Source organism: Solanum verrucosum, unplaced genomic scaffold (assembly GCF_900185275.1).
Source record: "Solanum verrucosum unplaced genomic scaffold, falcon-dt-bn FXZP01000284.1, whole genome shotgun sequence".
In the NCBI taxonomy this organism is placed as follows: domain Eukaryota; kingdom Viridiplantae; phylum Streptophyta; class Magnoliopsida; order Solanales; family Solanaceae; genus Solanum; species Solanum verrucosum.
The window spans coordinates 324,110-347,376 of record NW_026019936.1 but is presented as its reverse complement, the minus strand read 5'-3'; the positions used below and the strand labels follow the sequence as shown (position 1 = coordinate 347,376).

General features: G+C 35.9%; 1 protein-coding gene across 3 annotated transcripts; it reads right to left on the bottom strand.

Moving 5' to 3' along the window:
• Positions 1-672: 672 nt before the first annotated feature.
• Positions 673-19,361, bottom strand: LOC125838230 (histone acetyltransferase HAC1-like). Of its 3 annotated transcripts, none has more exons than XM_049517311.1 (18): positions 19,204-19,361; positions 17,696-18,038; positions 14,515-14,623; positions 13,930-14,191; positions 13,321-13,839; positions 12,664-13,212; positions 11,393-12,522; positions 10,829-11,125; positions 10,379-10,657; positions 9,535-9,663; positions 8,136-8,336; positions 7,900-8,042; positions 7,430-7,742; positions 6,895-7,034; positions 3,525-3,603; positions 3,054-3,446; positions 1,938-2,155; positions 673-1,381 (listed from the first exon to the last, which is right to left on the bottom strand). In XM_049517311.1, exons 2-18 carry the CDS (start codon positions 17,884-17,886, stop codon positions 1,267-1,269), a joined length of 5,067 nt encoding a protein of 1,688 aa, XP_049373268.1. In that variant the 5' UTR covers positions 17,887-18,038; positions 19,204-19,361; the 3' UTR covers positions 673-1,266. The 3 variants fall into 3 exon arrangements, with proteins under 3 accessions (XP_049373268.1, XP_049373276.1, XP_049373283.1); XM_049517319.1 differs by having other exon boundaries at positions 11,393-12,516; XM_049517326.1 differs by lacking the exon at positions 19,204-19,361 and having other exon boundaries at positions 17,688-17,901.
• Between the last annotated feature and the right edge of the window lie 3,906 nt (positions 19,362-23,267).

The window sequence follows — 23,267 nt, the reverse complement described above, 5'->3', positions numbered from 1 at the left end:
ATGACAAAAGGCACCAGTAGTTAGGTGCAAACACATGCCATTGTAATTTGTGACGAGCAATAGTTGATAGTAAGGACGCAATTTTATTTCTTAATAAAACTTATCAAGTAAGCATAATATTTGACCATGACTCTAACCAAGCAATCTCCAACCCATCACTAGGGCCTTGCCATAGACCGGATATTGGTATCATCCAACTATCTCTCCCCCCGACACTTGCCAGACACATCATGTTATTCCTAAGAATCGAACTCATGACCTTAGCTTTGTTACCTACAATTATGAGGCGCCTTCCTGAGATGTCTCCCGCATGAAGCAAAGCAACTGTTTCATGTGATTACTATTTGCGAACCAAAGGTCTCCGTACGTTAGACTAGACTGTCAGTATCAAGATTACAATATGGCAAAAGAGAATTGAAAAACACCTTGTTTATCATTTGGTTATCCTATGTATGTTTTTAGTATGAAGTACTTTTGGAGAGTACCAACTTACATATAATTTATCAATTTGCAAGAATATATTTGCTAATATTAGAGCATAGGTTTACATGAATTAAACTGGAGCATGTAGTATATGCTCATCGAATAAATCAAATCTAGATACATGGGACTAAAGTACCAAGTATCACATCAACTGCTGCTAAATTCTAAGCTAGTTATAGCCAAACCAACTATAAAATGAGAAATTATCTCTATATATTATATCGATTTCAGCTTTAAGCTCGACTCATATCATCGTCACATCGGGTAAAAAATTGTCAAGAACAAGTTTTTGTAAGGACTAGTAACTTGCTACTTGTAAAGTACTTTGCATTTTTAAATAAGACAACTAACTATTAACACGAAAAGGAAATCCCAATGTTTTATGCATGATAAAATAAATCAGGAAAACAGGCACATTTGCCCTCAACAGTTCCACAGAATAAAATTTAAAGAAAATCACTTATGAGCTACGGGTGGGGAATGCTCAGTATCCTATACACTCCCAGAGATGCATTGTTGATGAGAGCAACTTGGATAATATAAGCATCACAATGGAGATAACACAAAGACGACCAAGTGAAGGAATAGTCCACGGTGGAGATACCCTGAGATGGGTAAGTGAAAGAACCAACGCGTAGGTGATGGTTAACCAGCAATGAACAAGCCTGTATGCTCGTTAGCAGTTTCCTGTACACTAAGAGATCTTTTCTTCCAAAAATATTGATACCTCCAAGTACAGTTGGTAACACCTTGTGTATGTCCATTACAACTTGTACAATATGGTCACCCAGCACTGTTGGCAACCTCTGCAGCACGTTGTCTCATCATCTCCATAACAGCAGCCCGCCGCCGAGAATCAGCTTGCTGTTGCAGCCTCCGAAGATGTTCTTTCAAATCTCTGTGTGAATGGTAATAGAGTTGCAATTTATGTTGTGAACAAGATTTAGCTGATATCAACACTGAGATTAACGAAACCAAGGGGAGATGGAAGGGGGAAGGGGGGTCAAGGGGATTGCAGCAACATTAAAAATTATTTATTTACTTCTATAATGACCTTTATTCCTATTACTACTGCTACTACCATCATCGACCTCAACCTAGTGTGGTTTGGCTTCTATGAATTCTTGGTATGCATTTGACTCCATACGGAAACATTTCATTCCAGTATTTAATAACTTGTTTATTACTATTATCAATTGTTGTTTTTAATAAGTGATTACAAATGCCCACTTGTATACGGGAGCTTCTCCCAAAATTAATAAATTATTTACCTTACAAAAGAAGTGACTGCGAACACCTATACCGGGAAGTAATAGACAACTGACCTACCACCAAGGCTCATAGCATAGTGGTATTGGTGGGAGTCTCCCACACAATAGGTGAGTGCGATTTCCACTCCATTCCCACTTCCCCTTCCCCAACCCCTAATAAAAAAAAATTAAAAGCCAACTGACCTGCATCGTGGCACATGACACTCAGATACTTTGCAAGCACGGGCATGGAGTTGAAGAAGATACCACATTTTCTTACAGAGAACACAACCTCCTGAAGCACGTATTTTACACTGTATACCATGGCGGAAAAGCCCCTTAACTTTCCGACAGTTTGGATATTGACAATGAGAAGAGCGGCACTGAGATGCGTGCACCAAAAGGTCAAGCATCTTCCTAAGCTGCAGAGTCAAATCACAAGATCATTTCAGACTTCATATGTAAGAATACAAAGAGATTAGCATAGTAAAAAGGAATGTTTTATCATATACAACCACAACCAGGGATACACGAGGTTAATGCCTAACCCTGTGATGCACTGCTTAACCTGATGATATGGAGTCACTATAGAAAGAGTTTACACTTGAAATTGACACCTTTGAACTGAGCCAAATACAAGTCTCCAGGGAGAGTTCATAAAAGTTTCTGAACAAAGTTCAGATGCTAAGAGCTTGTAGTTGTGGCACAAAAAGAATACTCACAAATGCAGATGACATGTTCATATAAGTTAATGACCTGAATAGTTTCTGTAACTTTCAGTAGAACCAGTTAGGTGGCCATTTTTGGATTTGTTTCTGTGACATTTTATCTTGCAACTTTTAGGCATGTTAGTTAGTATCTTACTAAAAAGTGGAAAGAATATCATCACATGTTCCAGAGAAGTATCAACAGTCTCCATGTAATGAAACATCTCAAAAGATATCATATTATTTCGATGGAGGATCTCCGTTGCTTCTCCGCAGCAAGTTATGTCGACTCACAAGTCTTTTGGACTAAGGTGACTTGACAGACAACTTTAGCCCAAAGGTCATGAATAGACTAGAATATCATCAATGAACACTACCAAGACCTTGTCAAGATAACAGTTCAAAAACCACGTTCATTAGATCCATGAAAGCTACCAGAGCATTCGTTAACCGGAAGGACATAACAAAAGCTCATAAAGTCCACTGAGAACTGGGAGAGCTGTTCTGAGAATATTCTCCTCTTATTTTTAACTGATGGCTTGGGGGTGGGGGGGTTGAGTGACAGAGAACAGCAAAAAACCACAACCAATATTAATGGCCAACGAAAATGCACCTGCAGAACTCGTTGTTGTCTAGCTTCTTTATTCTGAGCATCACGCTCAGCAATGGATGGGTGATGAGTTAACTTGTGAGGATGATCAACTCCATCATCCTTCTGATAGCAAGCATTACATACATCATAATCAGGGCAAGTTTCACACCGCCAACCTTGACCTGTTTCTATGTCAAGATGACAAATATTGCAAGTTGTCACAAATGCTGGTGCAGTGGGATTATGAAGGTGGTAAAGGACCATCATTGAGGAATGTTTAGCACGCCGCAGGGTATCATATTGGTAATGGTTTCCTTGACAAAGGCTCAAAAATGCCTGCCTTGTATCAAAAAATTCACTCTCAAGAATTTCATCTGGATCCTTGGTATCAGCAGGTACATCATCAATTTCAGTCTGCAAAAGTTATTCCTCAATCATCAAATTCTACAATATAGCAACACTTGCAAAACAAAACTTAAAAGAACTACTTACTGGATAAAGCATATGAATGTCCTTGTGATAGAGAGGATGCCTTTCTCTGGCTTCGAGTTTTTGCTCAACTTCATAGCACCTAAAGAATAGAAGTACAGCTAAATGTTACAAAGAAAAGACTAACATGCTAGAATAATAAGAGCTGTCATCCTCAAGCGGGCTCTCTTTCAAACTTATAAAGAATCTAGCAAAAAGAACTGCAATTGCAGATTATTTCTTCTTCTTTTTTTCCCTTTCATGCAGAGTAATTAGTGAAGTTAACTTATTAATCAAATGTGTCTCTCTTTCTTAGGAAGACCATACAATCCACATAACTTATTAAGCAGTACAGCCTAAGAAGAGATAGGAACACCAGGGAAAGTGGCCTTCTTCACAAGATACCCCTTGGATAGAAAAGTTAAGGTTATGGATCTTTGTATATGCTTTGTTTGAGCAGACCTGCATTCTGGAATCTAACCTTCTATTCAGCCAGTAAGGAGGCTTGCTAAGAAAGATTCATCTAATTTCATAGACACACTAAAAAAAAACTTAACAGCATCCCATTATAAGTCCAAAATGAGCTATTTTACAAAATTCATATCTTCTAAATACTTAGAGCATTACCACCACCTAAATGTCAAACTAGTTGGTCAAGATAAATAATTGTGTGCCTTTAGATCCTGTCTTTCTTGACTATGAATCAAGACAAAAGGTCGGATGTACTTGTTCAGGACAAGTCTACTTTTGGTCATTCTTGAAAAAATAGAATATGCATCCTCTATATCCATATTCCATTCCATGCAATTTGGGCCAAATTAAATAATGTATGCAATAATTTATCTTTTAAGACAATTAGAGAAATCTCTAAAATTCTAGATTCTCTAAATGTCACACGTATCTCTAAACTATTTTTTTCATTTAAACTTTACTAAAAATTTGTGGAAACCACGTGTATGCAAGTTGTATGCCAAAAAGAAGATAACCTACACCAAAATATGATCCTCAACAGAAGAAACCAAATCATCAACACAAATAGGTACCTTATGGGTACACCAAAAGAAACTAGAGACAAAAGACTATTTTACAGATTTACAAAGTTTTGGACAACCCCTTCAAACGTTCTATCTCTCTCTCTTTCCATATAACCACATAATGACTAAATGAGCAACACTCCAAGACCTTGAACTTCTCTTCCCCTTCCTGAAGGCCCAACTATGGAACACCTTCTTCATTGTGCTCGACATCATCCATAGCAATCCAAACCAATCAAGGACCACCCGTCCACAATCGCTTAGCTGCTTGACAATGCAAAAGGCGATTGATCAACCTCTTCCTCAGATTTTCTGCTGTCAAAATCCCCCCCCCCCCCCCCCCCAATTGCCACTGTCACTGTCCACATTCATATAGCAAATTGACAATACAAAAGGAGATGATCCACCTCTTCGCTCGAACCTCTGCGCATAAAGCACCAACATAGGTGATCCTCCTCTTCCTTAGATTTTCTGTAGTCAAAATCACTTCCCTCGTTACCAACCACACAAAGAAGTAAAGCTTCCTATGCACCATGGGAAGTCAAACAGGAAATGTTGATCCATCTCTCTCAGTAGTAACCTCTCATAATAAGATTTGACAATGAGCAAATCATCTCTATTCTCTTGCCATCTTCATACGTTGAATGCAACATGTGGTGTGTTCTCCCTGTACAAAAGTTCAACCAAGCTAGTTATTCCTCAATCTCCCAGTCCAGTGGGTTCTTCCTAAATCTCAAATTCCAGTGAACTTCCCTCATGAATCATACGAATTTGTTGGATAGTCGGCTCTCTTTTCCAAGAAACTATATATATATATATGTTGGGAAGCACTTCCCTCAATCAATTCTCTCCATACTACATGTGCTCCCAAGATCTAACCCTGCTTCCGTTTCCCACCCTAAATGAAAATATTCCACTGAATTCTTCTCATCCCTTCATAATATACCCATCCATAAGTTGCACCCAAACGGGACTGAGATGTTTCTAGTCCTTCATCCCCCTTCCATCATACCACATTTTTCAGCAACCACCCCTCCATCCCATATCTCCAAATCCACTTCCCTGGCAGAACTCTGTTGAAAACATTCAGATTTTTTACTCCAACTCTACCCCCATTCCTTTGGAGATGTAACAACTCTCTGGTTCACAAAATGGAACTTCTTTATATCCTCCGTTGTATTCCATAGGAAGTTCCGTAAAAGTCTTTCCGGTCTATGTATCACGCTACCAGGAGCATGCGGAAGTGAAGACATAGAACAGCACCCCATTCACTTCTAACCCAACTAACATTACTCTAGAGAGATACCGAACCAGATGTAAGTGTACAAACGACTAAACATTAACATCACTTAGTAAATATCCTCTATATAAATCCTTTACTCCATCCCATTTTCCATGTGAACCTTAGATCAATCTCATCTCCTTTTTAACACCTTCAATCATCATAATACCTATGTATGAGATGGAAAAACCATCTTAGATGACCTTCCCTCATTTTATCCTGTATGTGTAACTCACAACTTTTGCCAGATGAGACTATATCTAATCTGACTTACACTCAACATTTTTTTTTTTACAGTTTCATTTCTTTTTTTATATGTAGTCCTCCCCTGCTAAATGTCAACCTACCTCCTTTATTCGTACATGGGGACAGCTGTTTGGAGTTTAGATGTCGCTATTGTTTCCAATAAATGTGTGGAAAATCACCTATTGGGCATCAGCTGATTGTGCAATGCGCAGCATGCACAAATGGGAAACTATATTGCAAAGATTAGCAAGTTCATGATCGAGAATGAGTGGTCTAGTAAGGTTTGTCCTGCTTTGAGAAGACTATCATTTATGTTTAGTTCACAACCAGTGAAACTAAAAATGTTGTACCTTAGACAGCTCTGTTTCTGGAGCAAAAAGAAATGATGGATAATGCTGATTGCTTATTTGATTTTTGACATCCTCTACATTAACTTTTCTTTCTCAATTTCAACATTGTACATTTGTACTGTGGTCTGTGTGTTCTACCCTTGTTTACCTTACTTCAGCATCACAGGGTGCCTTTTAACATTACAAAGAAAAATTTGAACCCCAAGGTTTTGGCAATTTTGGTTCATGAATATATAGCTAAGTGGTCACTTATAAATTAAGTCCCTTTGGATAATCAATCAGAAGACAGACAATGACTTTGTTAAACAAGAAAAAAGACACTCCTGAGTACTTTTTGTCTAGCTCGTCTTTTCTCTGTTCCCATTTCAGATGAGAAGAAGATTACTTGTAGTTGATTCACTTTCAAGTGTGTAATAAGCACGACTCTTATTAGAAAAGTTTTACAACTCTTATAAATGAAATGAGAGAGGCAAGACTCATACTTGTCGCAAAGCTGAAAGTTCTTGCATTGTTTGCATACCCAACGATTACCGGATACCATCAGAATACAGCAATGAGTACACGCATGCTGCAAATGGACCATAATAAAATCTTCCTTCATTGGAGAAATAGTTTCACCAAGCTGCGACAAGTAGAAATTTGTGAGGACACAAAAGAATGTATACATAAAAGGAGGAGGTTGATAGTCCATCAGCTTGAAACAAAATAATTTTACAAATAGTCAGTGCTTGATAAGAGAGTAGCAATATATTCCAGAGGAGTATCTACAGAGGAAAAATACTAAATAGTTTAAATAGTTCAAAAGGCTGCAAGCCACAAACGTGATGTATCTTTTGATGAATGCACAACACATATTAACAGCAAATCAGTCAACAAACATTCGTAGAGGAAGTAGAAAGAAGGTTAGGAGTAAATAAAGTGTTTAAAGGCTAAAATTACTTTGTGCATTAGAAGTAGATAATTAGATGCATTTCCAGAATGATCAGATTAATAAAGATGTCTAGAGGATAAAATTACTTTGTGCATTAGAAGTATATCCTTAGTTGCATTTCCAGAAAGATCAGATTGACCAGATGCTTTAAGAGCTCTTTTTGATATGGTCTTCTTCATAGCCCCCTTCTTATGATGTTTCCTCCCATCTTCTTCTTGTTGAAGTTGAAAAATCATATCCTCTGCTGCACCAGGCCAATAGTCTCCATCAAAATAGGGCAGGCGAGCTGCAGTGATTTTAGCTTTACATTCTCCCGAGGTGGTGAAGAAGTGGTCAAATAAATTTGTGAGATCCACAACAATCTTTTCCTTCACAGCTTTTCTTAACATTGATAAATACCTGAATATAAGAAAGTGAACTAGTCAAGAACATATACCCAAAGAGAACAACATTAACTCACCATATTAGAAGTTCATCAAAACAGATACCCAAGGATTCGATGAGACTGAAGGACACATTCTAAAAGAATAACATGTCAAAAAATTATTAAGCTCACCACTCTCTGAGTTTGTCAGATTTTGGGGTTTTCTGGATTTCTGGGTGGCAATATAATATATAATCTTCACCCTTCAGTGGAGGACAAGCCCATATATAGCAACTTGAGAAACCACGCTTTTTGCAATATTCTAAATATCCAATCTGGAATGATCAAAATATAATAAGAAAACTCTAAAAAAACAGTAATACAGATAAAGAAATCAACAAAAAAAAATGATGGCAGAAGAAGATCACCAAAATTTCATGGTACACATATGTTCGAAGAGCCTCGCCAGATGCAGCTTTGATCTCAGGCCTGAAATATTTGACAGAATCTAGATACGAGAGATAAACACGGCGATGATTTGGTTGTGCGCATTCAGATCCAAATTCCTGAACATACATGCCAAAGAGGCACACTTCTACACCCTCAATTTTCTGAAATAATAATAGCACCTGAAGGATGCAACTTATTAGTCAGCACTCAAACCCTGATCACCTAATTGCAAGAGAAATGAGCTAAGAAATGACAGACAGAGATCTTATGACCAAATACTTGACCTAGCATCCTAAGACAATATAATAGTGTAACAGTTGCACAGAATTTATCTAGCCGATCTCAACTAGCTGATCGATTTGTTGCATGTATCAAAGAATAATGAAAAGAATTAGTCCACCATTTTATTCCCAAGACAACCATACCAAAATTAAGCTCCCAATCCAATTATTTACTTACTTCACTGATGTTTAGGCTTCCCCCAAATAATCTCTTCACAACAGAGGTGGAGCTATTACAAAGTTCAAGGGTATTGAGGCAAAATTCAGGTCAGGGAAAAATGAACAAATATGGAGGGAACCAATATAATTTTTTTACCTGTATAAGGCTCTCATCAAATGCACATCAGGAACACATAATGAGGCACACGTTAGTGACGTTACAGAGATGTCTCTCGTACCAATGATTTATCAAAAACAATGCCTCACAAACCAATAATCTGATCTACTTTAAACGTAAGAATATCCGGTATTAACACATTTCAATTTCACTCTAACCATTGCACCAAAAATATCAACAATTATGTGACGACTGGATAGCATTTCAGAGAAACTAGTTACAAAAGTTACTTAAAAATATTTAGTGCAAAAGAGATATGTTTCGATGACTGTTATTGCAAAACAATTGTGTTAGGTAAGATGTTTTCTGAACTCATTAAACTAGAAGTATAACCAACTATTATATAAACTTTCAACCAAACCCCTTATTGTATCTGAATGCTATACTATTATCCTTGAAAACATGCATTCATTTAATACAAAAGCATTTACTATTTCTATATAAATATAAAAAAATATACTTTAAAAAACAGAGTGAATAATAATTACATTTTGAAGAAAATAAAATAAGATTAGATTAATTCTAAAATATCATAACATAGTTGTATGATTGAGAAATATGAAGTTGGAACAAAAATAACTCACGAAAAAGGATCTCAAAGTATAATCTAAAAGAATGTGGCTATCGTAGAGACAAGTTTGGCTTGCTTTGGTTTGTTTCAAACAACAAAGACATCCAAAACTTTAATCTTTGTTTAATTCTGTTTTCACAACCAAACAACTCTCTTTTGTAGTAATCAAAAGAAGGGTCAAAGTGTACCTTTGATTTATATGGGAACTCCAGCGGATAGTTCTCTTCTTGAAAGACCTCAAGAAACCTTGATTTCACTTCTAACTTTTTGTCTACTGATGACACAACTCTTACAACAAGCCCTTCAGCACCGGGAACCTGGAAATAAAAAACATATGCAGAAGGTTAACTAAACATACATAAGTGAACAATTGCTGACGAACATATCAATAAACAGAACTTGGAAGAAACACCCGAACAAGACATCTTTTCAAAGAGGAAACAAATTTCTATATTTTATTAGGACAATTTTTAAGCAATTGAGAGGGTGCAATCCACAAGCTAATTTATATCCCTACCCAGGATATGAATCAAAGCTAATATTTGTCACAGTTCTTAATATTCTCTAAGATGAATGCCACATGAGGTTATCCAACTCTCTAAAGGAAAGCATAAAACTGCAAAATGTGAGGACAAGATATTTTACTCTTTTTTTCTGAAAAAGGAAGAGCAGATATATTACTTATGTCACTGTTCTTTAGAAGGCTGAAGCTGTTCCACGGTCTGGACTTGAGCATAAGCAACTATTCTGGTCAAAGTAGTGAATGCAGCATCCACCATAAAGACCAGTGTGAGTTTTATGATGTTTAGAATGCCAATATTTACTATAGCATGACTTAGAACTGTTTTGGACTCTATTATATTGGGGAGGGTACTGCCTTGATGATGACTATCAATCAAAACTATATGCCCATTTACGTATCACAACAATGGATTTGGTGGCCACTAGTATCAATGTATCATTCTCTTATGTTAAACAACAAACCTTTAACATGCTGGCTGTAGTGTTCAAAATGCAAGACAATTGACTTACCTCATCATAACTTTTTCCTTCACGTTCTGCTCTTTTTTGTCTATCATCCTTCAAAACCTTATCTAATCGAACCTCAATATGATCACTGAGACATGTGCGAGGCAGATCTTTGGCTCCAAGAACAGCACTCTGTGGTAAGGGCTTACGCTCACCTCTTTCAACCTCTATAATATAACAATTGGGACAGGTATACTCAGCTTGCCCACCATCATTCCTCCTACCATTGAACAATGCACAAATCTGATGTTGCCAAGCTTCACACTTATCACATTGAACCCACTGCACAAAACAGTAACTTTTATTTTGACAAAACAATAAAACTATTCAAAATTCAGAACAATGAATAGAACATTGTGAGCAGCTGAAAAAAAAGTGTAGAGAAGGATTTTTCAATTAGTTTCTTCAAAACTGAGATCTTCTGAAGTAAATTCCAAAAGGTAAGACAAATACCCATTCTTCAGTTTCCTCGTCATTTTTCTTTTTCTCCATCCTCGCCTTCGGAATAGTGGTCCCATCAACATTAATGGTGTCTCCACGAGCCTCATTATAGCATGGAATGCAAAAGTAGTGTCTAGTATCACCAGTTCCAATGGTATAATACATTGCATTTCGTTTAATACGAGCACCACATGGAGTACAATATATAGGTGGAGGTTCAAAATTTAGCTTCTCAACTGCACATAATTGACATGAATTTTCACTCATGGAATGTTCCATTGCTTGATTTTTTTCTGCTTTTGCTTTGGTCTGTCAAGTAAAAAAGAAATCAAAATCTCACTCCTTGAAATGATAATGTATACCAATCAGAAAATCAAATAAAAAAATGTCGGTAGAATATATGCCACAGATACTCATAATGCTGCAATGTTCTCTACCACATACTGATGAAAGGTAAAACTAAAATTTAGGCTTTAAATGTCTTTTAAAACATCATCACCAACTCATTTTAAAACACAGATAAAAGTGGCAGTAAATGTGTATGCTAGACAACTAACAATAGCATTCAAGACAGACCTGGCCAACCCATCGCCTCAGACCAATAATGTGTTCTCGGACTTGCTCTGGGGTGAACAATTCAGTCATTGATACACCCTTTATTGTAGGCTTCCCAGACTTAGATCCACTGGTGCTTTCAGAGGGTGCTGACGTATTTTCCTGTTTAGGCTGATCAATGTCCTTTTCAGTCTTAACATTTTCCTGTTTCACAAGACAAGCTGCATTACTTGATACAACAGAATCACCATCAGGCTTTCGAATGCAGGTACCATCCAAATTGTCATTTCGTATGTCAACACTCCTGGGACTGACTAGCACAGCCTTAGCAGGAATTTCCATCATTACATCAGTGACTTCAGATTTCATTGCCACAGCATTGCCTTGCTGCTCAATGAGCTGGGCATTTTGGGTAACATGAGACTCGCTGGCGGTAACTGACATAAAACAATTTTCAGTTTCCACGATAAGAGACTGAGAAGGTTGCTCAATCTTCGGCCGCTTAACAGAAAACTGTAAATCTTCTGTTTGAACTGGCACCGAACCCTGCTTGGCAGTCAACCTGGAAGCAATTTCACCGGCACCATAGGATCTACAAGTACCATTAGCAGAATTTGGCATATCAGAATTGCAGCCAGGACGAGCAATTTTCTGTTGTGCCCGTACAAATTTCCTGACAGGAATGCAAACAGGACAGTTTAGATCTCTGCAACGTCTATAGTGATTAATTAAGTCTCTTGTTGCAGGGCAACGAGGATATTGACACTCAAAGGTGCTGCATCGTTCCATATGCTTCACAAGTTTTTGAGCTTTTATGCAATTCTTCTCTGCACATTTCCCTTCAGGAGCAGAACATCCACGTGCATGAGTCAAAAACAATAGCCACTTCTGCTGATTGAAATACTGTCGTTCACGAGGAAGGTGATTAAATCTGTAGATGGAGCTGCTTGCGTTATTGGTGGCAACTGCTCTATTACCAACAGGTTGACCGATCGGTGATCTCTCAGTGCATAAATTATTTGGATAAGCTTCCTCCTTCCTGGAAGTTCTCAGACACAACTCCTCTTGCACATTTTGCTTATCTGAGAAGCTACCCGGTATTTGACTCCCATCTTGCGACTTGGAATACCATTGACCCTGAAATACTGCATCTGAATGAACCCCATTAGAGAAAAAGCTGAAATGACTCTAAGAATCAGTAACAAACTGTTGTGAATGCATTTGTTCTGAAGGCTGAGACACTGAAAAACAGATATCCTGATAACTAGACGAAGGAGGGAGCAACTGAGTACCTTTAGAATGGTCTTCAATAGAATTTGGCTGAAACTGATCTATATCAGAGAACTGAAATTGCTCTGCATTGACCCGGGAATGTTGAGCTTCACCATGATTTCCAGGCTCAGACTTTACCTGAATACCAAGATCAGAAGGTAGTTGAGCTTGAGCAAAAGCATTGCTCCTTGACAAAGTTTGGTGCTGCTGATTTTGCAGCTTCTGTTGGGGTTGAGATTGAACAAGTTGATGTTGCTCCTGGAACTGCTGGGGAGGCTGTTGACAATGTTGATGCTGATAGGAAGATAAATGGTTATCTCCCAGTGAATGCTGGGACTGATAGTTCATCTTCGTTGACTGATCAACTGGTTGAACCTTTACATTTGGCATTTGCCCAGAGGCAGTCAAGTTTGACTGATTGGTAATCAACGGAGAGTTTGTTCTGGACATGGACTGTAAGGCTACAGCACCTGGTTTTTGATTATTCATGACCATTCCCACAGAAGAAACAGGAAGACACAAGTTTCCAGACCCTGAAGTATCTGCATGACTGATACCATATCTATCACCTGTCCAAAAAAAAAAAAAAATTTAAAAACTTCTCATATATAATTTGAAGCTTGAAACAATCAGACTGCAGGAGTTATTTTATCGGCACTTGTTGAAAGTGGGAGCACCTTGCATTAATGGTTGATGCTGTTGATCAAAATGCTGCGGCAATGACTTTGGGGAGTTCCCATACGTGGTTGCTGATATATATCCCTCAGATGCTGAACCATTCACCAAGTGCAAATTGTTTCCAATCATTCCAAGTCCCCCTCCATTCAGAGGCCCAGTTGACTGTCCATAGGATCTATTCTGAAATCCTGACCTGATTCCACCACCCACATGGCTGCCAACTGTATGCAGTATACGGCTGTTTTGAGCAGCAACATGCTGCTTTTGTTGCAGAGGCTGTGAAACATTCGTGGAATCAACACTAGGAAGTGCAGCAATACTACTGGTTGAGTCCAAACTCAGGGAAGACTGTGCGCTAGTGTTGCTATTCAAATTAGCACCACCACTGGCATTAAACCCAGGAGTGGGGATCATTTGGCTTGTCATTCTTTGCCCACTCATTGATGGTACCAAATTATTCCCACCCGAACTGACCAAGAAATTGGAAGTTGGCTGTTGATATCCATTTGTCAAACACCCTGCAAGGATAAGTACAAAGTGAAATAAATCCTTAAATAACCTAGAAAATAATAATACCATCAGCAGAACTAAAAGAAAAGCAAATGTACCACTGGAAGACACATTAGCCATTGGCAAGAAGCTTCCAGTAGAGGATGCAATGGTACTCCCAGCAGCCATGGAACTGTCAACAGATGATGTTCCAATCAGGGCTGAATTCGCACTTTGTGTCATGCCTGGGGTTGGTATCATTGTACCAATGGAGCCAGAAGAATTAACACGAGGGAATCGCTGGTTCTGGTTGTTCATCCGAAGGCTTTTAATCAGGACATGTAACCGGTTCTCCAAAGTTGTTGGATTCAAATACTCCTCCTAATAACATGACAAGGAGCTAAGTCAACAAGCAAAATAAATAGAATGTATTTTTATCATAATACTTTCTAGGAGTCTTTTAGCTTTATTAGAGATTCTTATGCTAGTAGGAAATATAGAGAACTTCTAGTACTTCCATTTTTATTGTTGTTTTTGTATAATGTTGGCCTGAGATGAATTCAAATGGGGAATATCGTCAGTAGGATTCATATAGCCAACCCCAACGTGTTTGGGACTGAGGTGTTGTTATCGTTGTCATCGTCTTTTCATCATAGTAGAAAGCCGTAAACAACTACATAAAGAACAGAACTGAATTAGCAAACCTTTGATGAAGCACTTTTAAACAAGCCCTCCTCCAAGCGTTTAACTATATCCATAACCTTCTTTGGAGGTTTCTCATGGGCTTGCTGCCGCTGCATTAGATACTCGTAGCTGAAAAGCAGCAATGTTTCAATACTCTCATCAGTTCTCACCATCATAAAACTTATTAGAATTGCAGTACAATCAATTTCATAAATAGTGGTTAAAAGATTCCAAGTGGATTTAGAAGAAAAATGAACAACACAGACAAGCATCTGTTGGGATAAGCTTAGCAGAGGAAACATGAAATTAATGAACATTTAGGCAGAAAATAAAACTATTTACTTGGCTCACAGAATATCCAGCCACTAAATGAATCATGGAGTCATTAAAAGCACACAAATAATGTAAGAAAATAAAAGCTCTGTACTTTGGCACACAGAAAATAGTCAAATACCTGCCTACCAAATTATACACTTCTTCATGTTATCAGCCAATAATTGGGAAAAATAAAAAAACAAACTGATCAATGGTAGCCCACGAATTGAATAAAATAAATACACACCAAAATGGACTGACCATACCATCAGCACAGTAAACATAAATTTACATGCATTCTAAAAGGGCTAGAACCTCCCAAAATCCATGAATCAACATAGTATATCCCATGCAATCAGAAAAGCAGATAGCACTCTCTGCAAACTTAAGCAGTTCATGAACAGTGCCTCAACGTTCTCTCCTTCATCCTTCTTTCATTGTAGTATTTAAATAGGAAAACCAATATTCTACCTATTACTTGTCCACTTTTAAATTGACACACCTATTAAGAAAACAATGATTGACGTAGTGAATTTACCATTTTACCCCTATTAATTATGAAGTGGATGAATTAATAACTTAATATTTTCAAGAAGTTCAGCCTTTTGCAAAGTAATTAATTGAGGGTATAATAGGTAAAAAAAAATTGTCCTTTCTTGATTTGTCAAAATGGACAAGTAATTAGGGACAACTAAAAAAGGAAAAGTGGACAAGTAATTAGGAAGTAGGAACAGAGCGAGTATTCACCCTAGAAGGATCTCACAATCAACAATTAAATTTTTACACTAACCTAGGCACCTCTCAAAATGTAAGCCAGAAGAGAGTCATAGGAGGAGCCAAGCAAAAGAATAAGTTACATATCAATCAAACAATTAATGATTCCTCCTCTGTCTTCCACTCTACTCGGTCACATTTCATTCAAATAATAAATAAATTGGCTTAAAAGGATGTTCTAAATCTAGAAAGCTAAGTTGCTCGGACTCGGGTGCGAGTGTTTGACACGGGTGTGGATCCACATGTCGAATCATTCATGATCTATTTTTTAAGATTCGGGGATATGGATCTAGATACGGATACGGGGACTCGGCAAAAAAAACCTAAAATCTAAAATTATACATAAATATGAGACATTATGGAAACTTACAATGTACCATCGAATGGATCTGGTCTAATTTTGATTAAATAATACTCTAATTTAAATAGAAACTATTTTTCTTTTTCTTTTTTTTAAATGGTAATTGTTTCTATTTTTGTAGAACAGTACATAGGTTGTACTGAAACCCGTATTTACATAAGGAACTCTAATAATATCGACCTATCCCTATATTCCTATAATGAGTCTTAAGACATCAATGATAGAGACGGTATCATTAAAGTAAATTTGATTACACCAAAAACACAGAGTCAAAATGCAATCCAATTTGAATCGAAACTATTTTTCATTTAAATGATACTCTAATTTTGATTTTATTTTTGATAAGAGGACTCCAAGGGACCTGGTCTCACTCATGTTATGGACCATTATCCATGTCCAAATATTCAGCCAAATTTAGCCCAACATTTTCAAAATCAAATCTGGCCCAAAACCATGACCGACCGACCCACACCCTATTTCTCCAAACCCCCATGTTGCCCCCTTCTCCAATCACACATAGAATGAAGCAGCCAAAGAAACAAAACGAATGTGTGCTTAGCACGAGAGCTTTGGTACCACGCGAAGATTCTAGAAACTCCTCCACGGTACATTTCTCTAATTTATCAGGAAAAATCCTTCGAAGGACACAAAGGACTAGTATAAATCACTATGTAGCAGAAAAATTGAAGGTATTTGTTTCCGATCTATTCAAATCTTTACTTTGAGATATCAAAATTTCAATTTTCTTCTCTGAATTGTTGGTCAACACACCCGATCTTGTTTGACCGGATCCGACACAGATCCCACACCCTTACCCGTGTCAGTGTCGTGTCGAAACAGGTGCGGCACTGAATTTGCCAAGTCCGAGTAACTTAGCTAGAAAGTTTTCTAACTATCACCTATCAAAAAAAGAAGGTTCTCTAAGTATCATAGTCTGACTGAATGTCAAATGCCGAGGAATCAACATGATTTGTCACTATTGAGAGGCAATACATGGAAAACCCTAGGCAAACAAATGAACAAGATGCTACACTCTTCACTTTTAGTGTCGCACCCGTGTCGACACGACATAGGTGTGGGATCCGTGTCCGATTTGGTCAACCAATTTTGGGTACTTTGACCAAAATTGACGGGGAAAGTCTTGATAATTTAATGATTTCTATAATTAATACAAAAGCTAAGATGAAATTGAAGAAAATGGAATAGCTTTTATATAGAAATTTCTATGTCACTCCTTTTTTTTTAATCTCCTTGTAGGATTCTCCTCAAGTACTCCACAAAATATCTCATAATTTAGGTTTTATAACTCTATTTTTAGATATTTTAATTATTTTTAGGCAAATCCCCGCACCCGTATCCATACATGGATCTATATCCCCAACTCTTAAAAATTAGATCATGAAGGATATGACCTCTAGATCCGCACCCGCATTGGACACCCGCACTCGAGTCCGAGCAACTTAGCTACACAGTTTATAGAACATACAATTTTCATATGACCTCTTGACATATTCTACAATAAAACAATATTTTCTTCTGAAGGTGAAGAAAAGCTAGTTATACGATATGGCTCATAAACTTTGACAAACTAGTCTTCACAATATTAATAAGTTGGTCACTGACGGCTTGCTACTTTAGTTTATCTACACCATCCAACTCTCACACCCCTCCCTGCCAAAGGCAACAGAATAATGGAAGGAAGAAAACACCTTGGAGACATTTTAATGGATGCAAAGAACATACTTTCTTACATCTTATTTGATATAAAAATCCGAGCTTTCGAGAAATCAGGCTCCATATTTGGCACATTACTATGGACAACCGGATTTTGCATCTGCATAGAGAAAGGATTTCCACTCTGCTGGGGTAGCCCAGGAAGAGAAGTGCCACTTTGATTTGGAACCTGCCCTGAGATCTGCCCGGACATATGCTGCAAATTCATTTTTATCTTGTATCCTTCCAAAAAACATGTACTTCATAGCACAGACTATAAGCATTCCATCAAATAGATGAGAATCCCACACTTTCTCAGCTGGGTGGGCATATATTCATCAAACCATTTTGCCGTGAAATAAGTTTACAGTATCTGTAATACTGCAGTCAAAACAATACCAGGAAATATGTTAAAGAGTGGTTTGCCTGATTGATCATTGCATATATAAGTACATGAGGTAACAAGACAATCCAAAAACCATAATACACTAGTACACATTGAATCTATATCAGTTGTGGTCACTGTCCGAAAGGAGCTTGCTAATTAGACAAAATCAATGTGAAAAAACCTTAAGAAGAAAAGACTGTCGGAATAAAATGATACAGCAAAAGAATGACACTAGCGACGAATATTGAATTCTCGACTCTACATTAAAAAACTGAGTGGTTTTTTCTCCTCAATTCAGTTCGGAAAAGAAATATATAGGTATAACAACAACGTACATTCTAATCTAATTCCACTTGCATTTTCAGACCCATGGATCAACAAATACACTCATCTATTAATAAAGCTAATATTACACTCCCCAAAATCCACTTGACTGAGTTCCTAACAATTCCAGCTTGACCTCAACCAGACACCAAAATGAAAAGAAGAAGGGAGCAAGCTCCACCAACTAAAGACATGTTAAACCATTTTATTTTATATATCAACCAATTTTCAAGGTTTAGAAATTAACAAATTACATTCTTTTCTGATTACACTGCATTTTCAGACTCATTGATCAACAAACTACACTCATCAATTCCGTGAAGCTAATATTACAATCCCTTACTTGATTAGGTTCCTAACATTTCCAGCTTGACCTCAGCCATACCCCAAAAAGAAAAGAACACTGGAACAAGCTCCACCAATTAACAACAAAAAAAACATACCCATTGAAATCCCACAAGTGGGATTTCGAGAGGATAGAGCTTACCTCAACCTTACCCTACCTCAAGGAAGTTAAGAGTTATGTTTCCGAAGTACCCTTGGTTCGAGTACAGCTATCTCCACCAACTAAAGATATGCTAAATCATTCTATTTTTATACATTAAAACCATTTTTTAAGTAAAACCAATACCTGAACAGACAAAAAACGCGAGTTTCTCAGTAAGGATACCAAAAGCCCTAATTTTTCCCAGCTAAAATCAGCTTTTGTATGAACAATAAAAACAACCAAACTACAACATGAGCATAAATCCAAACGCAACCACATATTATTAGCATTTTCAATTACATTACGACAATTCAGATACCGAATCTTCGAAATTCATAAAACATTACCAAATATTCGCTGTAATTCACCAACGTTCGATTGCAGCCGCCTCTAGCACAGAAAAGAATAAAATTAATCAAAATTAACGAGCCGTAGAGATCGACGACGACAGTAGATGCTTCGACGGAGGTGGAGATGACGGCGGCGGCGGTGGAGGTAGGCTGACGGTAGTTCCGATGAGGTAGATGCCGATAACCAAAAGAGACTTAAGAATCGGGAGACGATAGAGTCAAAGGGTCGAATTTGGAAAGCTTCGGGTACGGAAGACTCATATATATCAGGGGTAGAAGAGTAATTTGACACATGACAATTTTTTCCTCTTTTATCATTTTTTTTATGAACAATTACTTCATCCTTAACCTATAAGTTAATTCGTGATCTCGAAGTCAAATTCTTTTAATACATCTTTTTAAGGCGGATAACAACTCTGTTAATGTACTAATGTTTTTAATTGAGATTTAATACAAATTATTCGTATTTAATTTTCTATTCTTAGTAATAATTACATTATATGTGCATCAATAAATGTATAATATACATAAATGTATAATATACATCATAACTTAAAAGGAAAAAATAAAATAAAACCCTACACTAATCTGTCTTATGTTCTCCGCCTCACCTTCGTTCATCTTCTCTATAACCACTCGCCCTTTCACTCTAAATTACCTTTTTTGAAATCTTAGATTCAATTCTTTTAGATTATTTACAACAAGTGTTAATACTATTTAATTAATATTTTTTAAAAACGAATTTCAGATCCAAGCACAATAGTATAAAATTATAAATGAGGTTCTTTGAATTTTACAAAAAATAATTATCCATTTTCGATAATTTTTCCTTACCATCAAAGGAAATCTTTTGCAAAGTTACTTTAACTTTAAAAAAATGCACCAATTTTTCATTATTCTATTATTGTATCTACACTAAATCTTTCTTCTTGAAATTAAAAAAATAATTGATAAAATTATATTTATATATCCAATTTCATATTATTATTTTTCCTAGTCCTCCATATAAATGACGATGATGGTTTTTTTTATCATCTCGAGACTCGCTATGTTAATCAGAAAACTATTAAAATTCAACACCCACACCCATACATAGTCAAACACAATATAATAACAAAGTAAGAACGTACCTTCAGACACAATTTTTCCAAGTATTGTGGAGAATCGTCTTCCCCTTGCACAAATTTTAATAATAAAGTGATAAAGACAAAACCCTAAGAATCCTCTAACATAAACTTATCACAATATCTTTCGGATTGACGTAGTTACGACGTATTCTATATTATATAAACCAACAAGAAAAGGACTAACACGCAATACCTAATTGTACAACATGTTGTCTGGATTGTACTTTTATTTAGGCTTTGACAATTGTACTTTATAGCCAACAAGTTCACATAGCCATTACTCACTCCTCCCACACCTTAACCAAAATTTTCTTTGAAGTTTGTCTTCTTTGGAGAAGCTCTCCGTAAGTTCACTCGAAAGTCATGGTTAGTCCCTTACTTTTTCTATTTTTGCAAGCTTTGCTTTATACAACTATCTCCTTTATTTGAATTGTCTCATTTAAGCTTCTCCATAGGGTTCCTCTGGATAGATTTTTCTATTTTAGTTTTGCATGTGTTTAAACTAGAATTTTCACGATTTTGATGGACAGTCTCAGCTACTTAGGGGCCGTTTGGTTACTGGTTAGAGTTATGCATGTATTAGTTATGTAGGGTTTAGTTATGTAGGTATTAGTTATGCAGGGTTTAGTTATGCAGGGTTTAGTTATGCAGAGTTTAGTTATGCGGGTATTAGTTATGCGAATATTAGTTATGTAGGTGTTATTTAGTTACGTAAAGATTACATTACATGAATTATTAACTATGATTTTAATATAAATTAATATATATTATTTACAAATAAAATAAGTAAGCAAATAGTATAAATTCTCCCTTAAAAAAATAAAGAAAGGATTTTCTCTATACTTAACTAGGAATTCTGTGTTTTTTCTCTCTTTGATTTTTAATGTTTAAAGCTTATAAAAATAAAATACTATTAATATATTTCAAGTACATTATACTATCCTATTTTATATAATGTAAATTTCTATCAATATGATGCATGTGTTGTTTGTACATTTTTAGTATACCAAATATATAAATTATATAAAAAATCACATTCTAAATAAAAAGTTAATACATAATAATTAAATATGTGGATAAATTTAGTAATATATAATGTGAATATACGATTAGCACATGCGCTATCAAAATTATACATTCCTATTCATAATATTAATAAATATTTATATTTTGATTTTAAATGAAAACAAATAAAAGTCGTTTGTATACAAAAAGAAATAAGAAACAAAAATAGTTACGTTGGGAAAATAGAATAGTTACGTAAAGTTTTCAATAAAAAAGATTTAAAAATAAATTAATAGGGATAAATGTGTAACTTATCTTTTTAATACATGTATAACTAATACCCACATAACTTATTCCACCTTCCACCCTACATAACTTATACATAGATTCCTTCATAAGTTATGTAGATATTAATTATGTAGGATTACAAAAAACACAACCAAACACCGTATAAAATTAATACATGAATAACTTTTATACAATATTTAAAACTTATCAACCAAACATAGTATAAGTCATGTTGACTTTTCAACCTAATAAAAACCTTTTACCAAACATAGTAAAACCAATACAATATTTTATACATGAATAACATGCCCTCTTATATCGTAACCAAACAGCTCCTTAGTGTATTATTTCTTAGTTTTAGGTTTGGATCTAATTTTTCGATGATATTTTATTTTTTAAGTATTTTATTTTCGTAGTGCCCACATCTTCAAAAAAATTGTGACGCTTTTCTTAGATGTTGTATATCTTTGTTTTTTTTTTCATTTATTCATTTGTTGGTTCCTAATTTGTTCACTGGTAAGCAGGGGCGGAGGTAGCATATAATGAGGGGTTCATTCGAATTCTTTCGGTGAAAAATATTATTATTTATACATGATTAAAATTATTTTTTTAGATATGTATAATAGATGTCGAACTCCCTTTCACTAGTTCGTGTGTTACAATGTTGTACATCCAAAGTGTTTGATGATATGTCCGAGTCAACTAAATAATTTATTGTATTTTTATTTTCACAGGTGTTCGTCAAGATTCTTATTAATAAGGTACAATATTTACTATTATTGAGCTGTATTTGTGATCAATATATGTGTGGTATTGTTTTTATGACTCCCCAATGCTTATATGTTTTTGTAGAAATCTCGATCCCCTAGAGGATAATAAGAGTGTGAAATCAAATGGTGTGACGCTTATTCTTTGGATGATTTGGTGTACTGAGATTTGCATTGGTTGTTAATAAAAGTGTACTATCATTTTTAGGTTCTTGAGAATTACTTCAATAGTTAATGTAAAATTGTAGAGATACCCAGTACATAAAACACCAATATGACTTGGGATATATGATTCTTCTCGAATGTAATAATCACGTGTTGTAAGTCAATATCGTATGACCAGGGGGGACCCACACGGGTCCTAGGGGGTTCGAGAATTATACTGTATATATAAAGGTAAATTTTATGTATTTATGTGGATATATATATTTTGAACCTCCTCAATAACAAAGAGAAACTGATAGCTCAGCGGTAGGTTCCCTTGAAATTAAGCTCCCCGTCGAGGGTTTGAATCCCTCTGTTAGCGTTTTTTTTTTCTTTCTTAGTTTTAGTTTTTTTTTTTAGTTTCAGTTCCGTTTTTTTTTTTTAGTTTTTTATTTTACAAAACATGCTAAATGGTTTTACACCCAAAAAAATTAAAGGGTCCGCCACTAAAATTATATACTACTACTTCCTTGAAATTTTGTTTTGCTGGCACATTTACACGTTTATATTTTTATTTTTCGAATCCTCTGAATGGAAATTCTGAATCCGCCACTGCGTATGACGGGGGCCAAATAAAGATAGGTTCAAAGTTTTTGCTTGTATGTTATCCATATTGAATTCCCTCTATGAAAATGTTAAACCAAGGTAATTTCTTACTTCAAGTTGTGAC

Excerpts from the sequence above, each read along its gene's own strand:
- LOC125838230 (XM_049517311.1), bottom strand. The coding sequence starts at position 17,886 with ATGAATTTGCAGCATATGTCCGGGCAGATCTCAGGGCAGGTTCCAAAT. Across the intron at positions 12,523-12,663 it reads TATTGAAGACCATTCTAAAG|ATGCAGTATTTCAGGGTCAA; the intron begins GTACTCAGTTGC and ends GGGTTCATTCAG. Across the intron at positions 3,447-3,524 it reads ACATTCATATGCTTTATCCA|ACTGAAATTGATGATGTACC; the intron begins GTAAGTAGTTCT and ends TAACTTTTGCAG.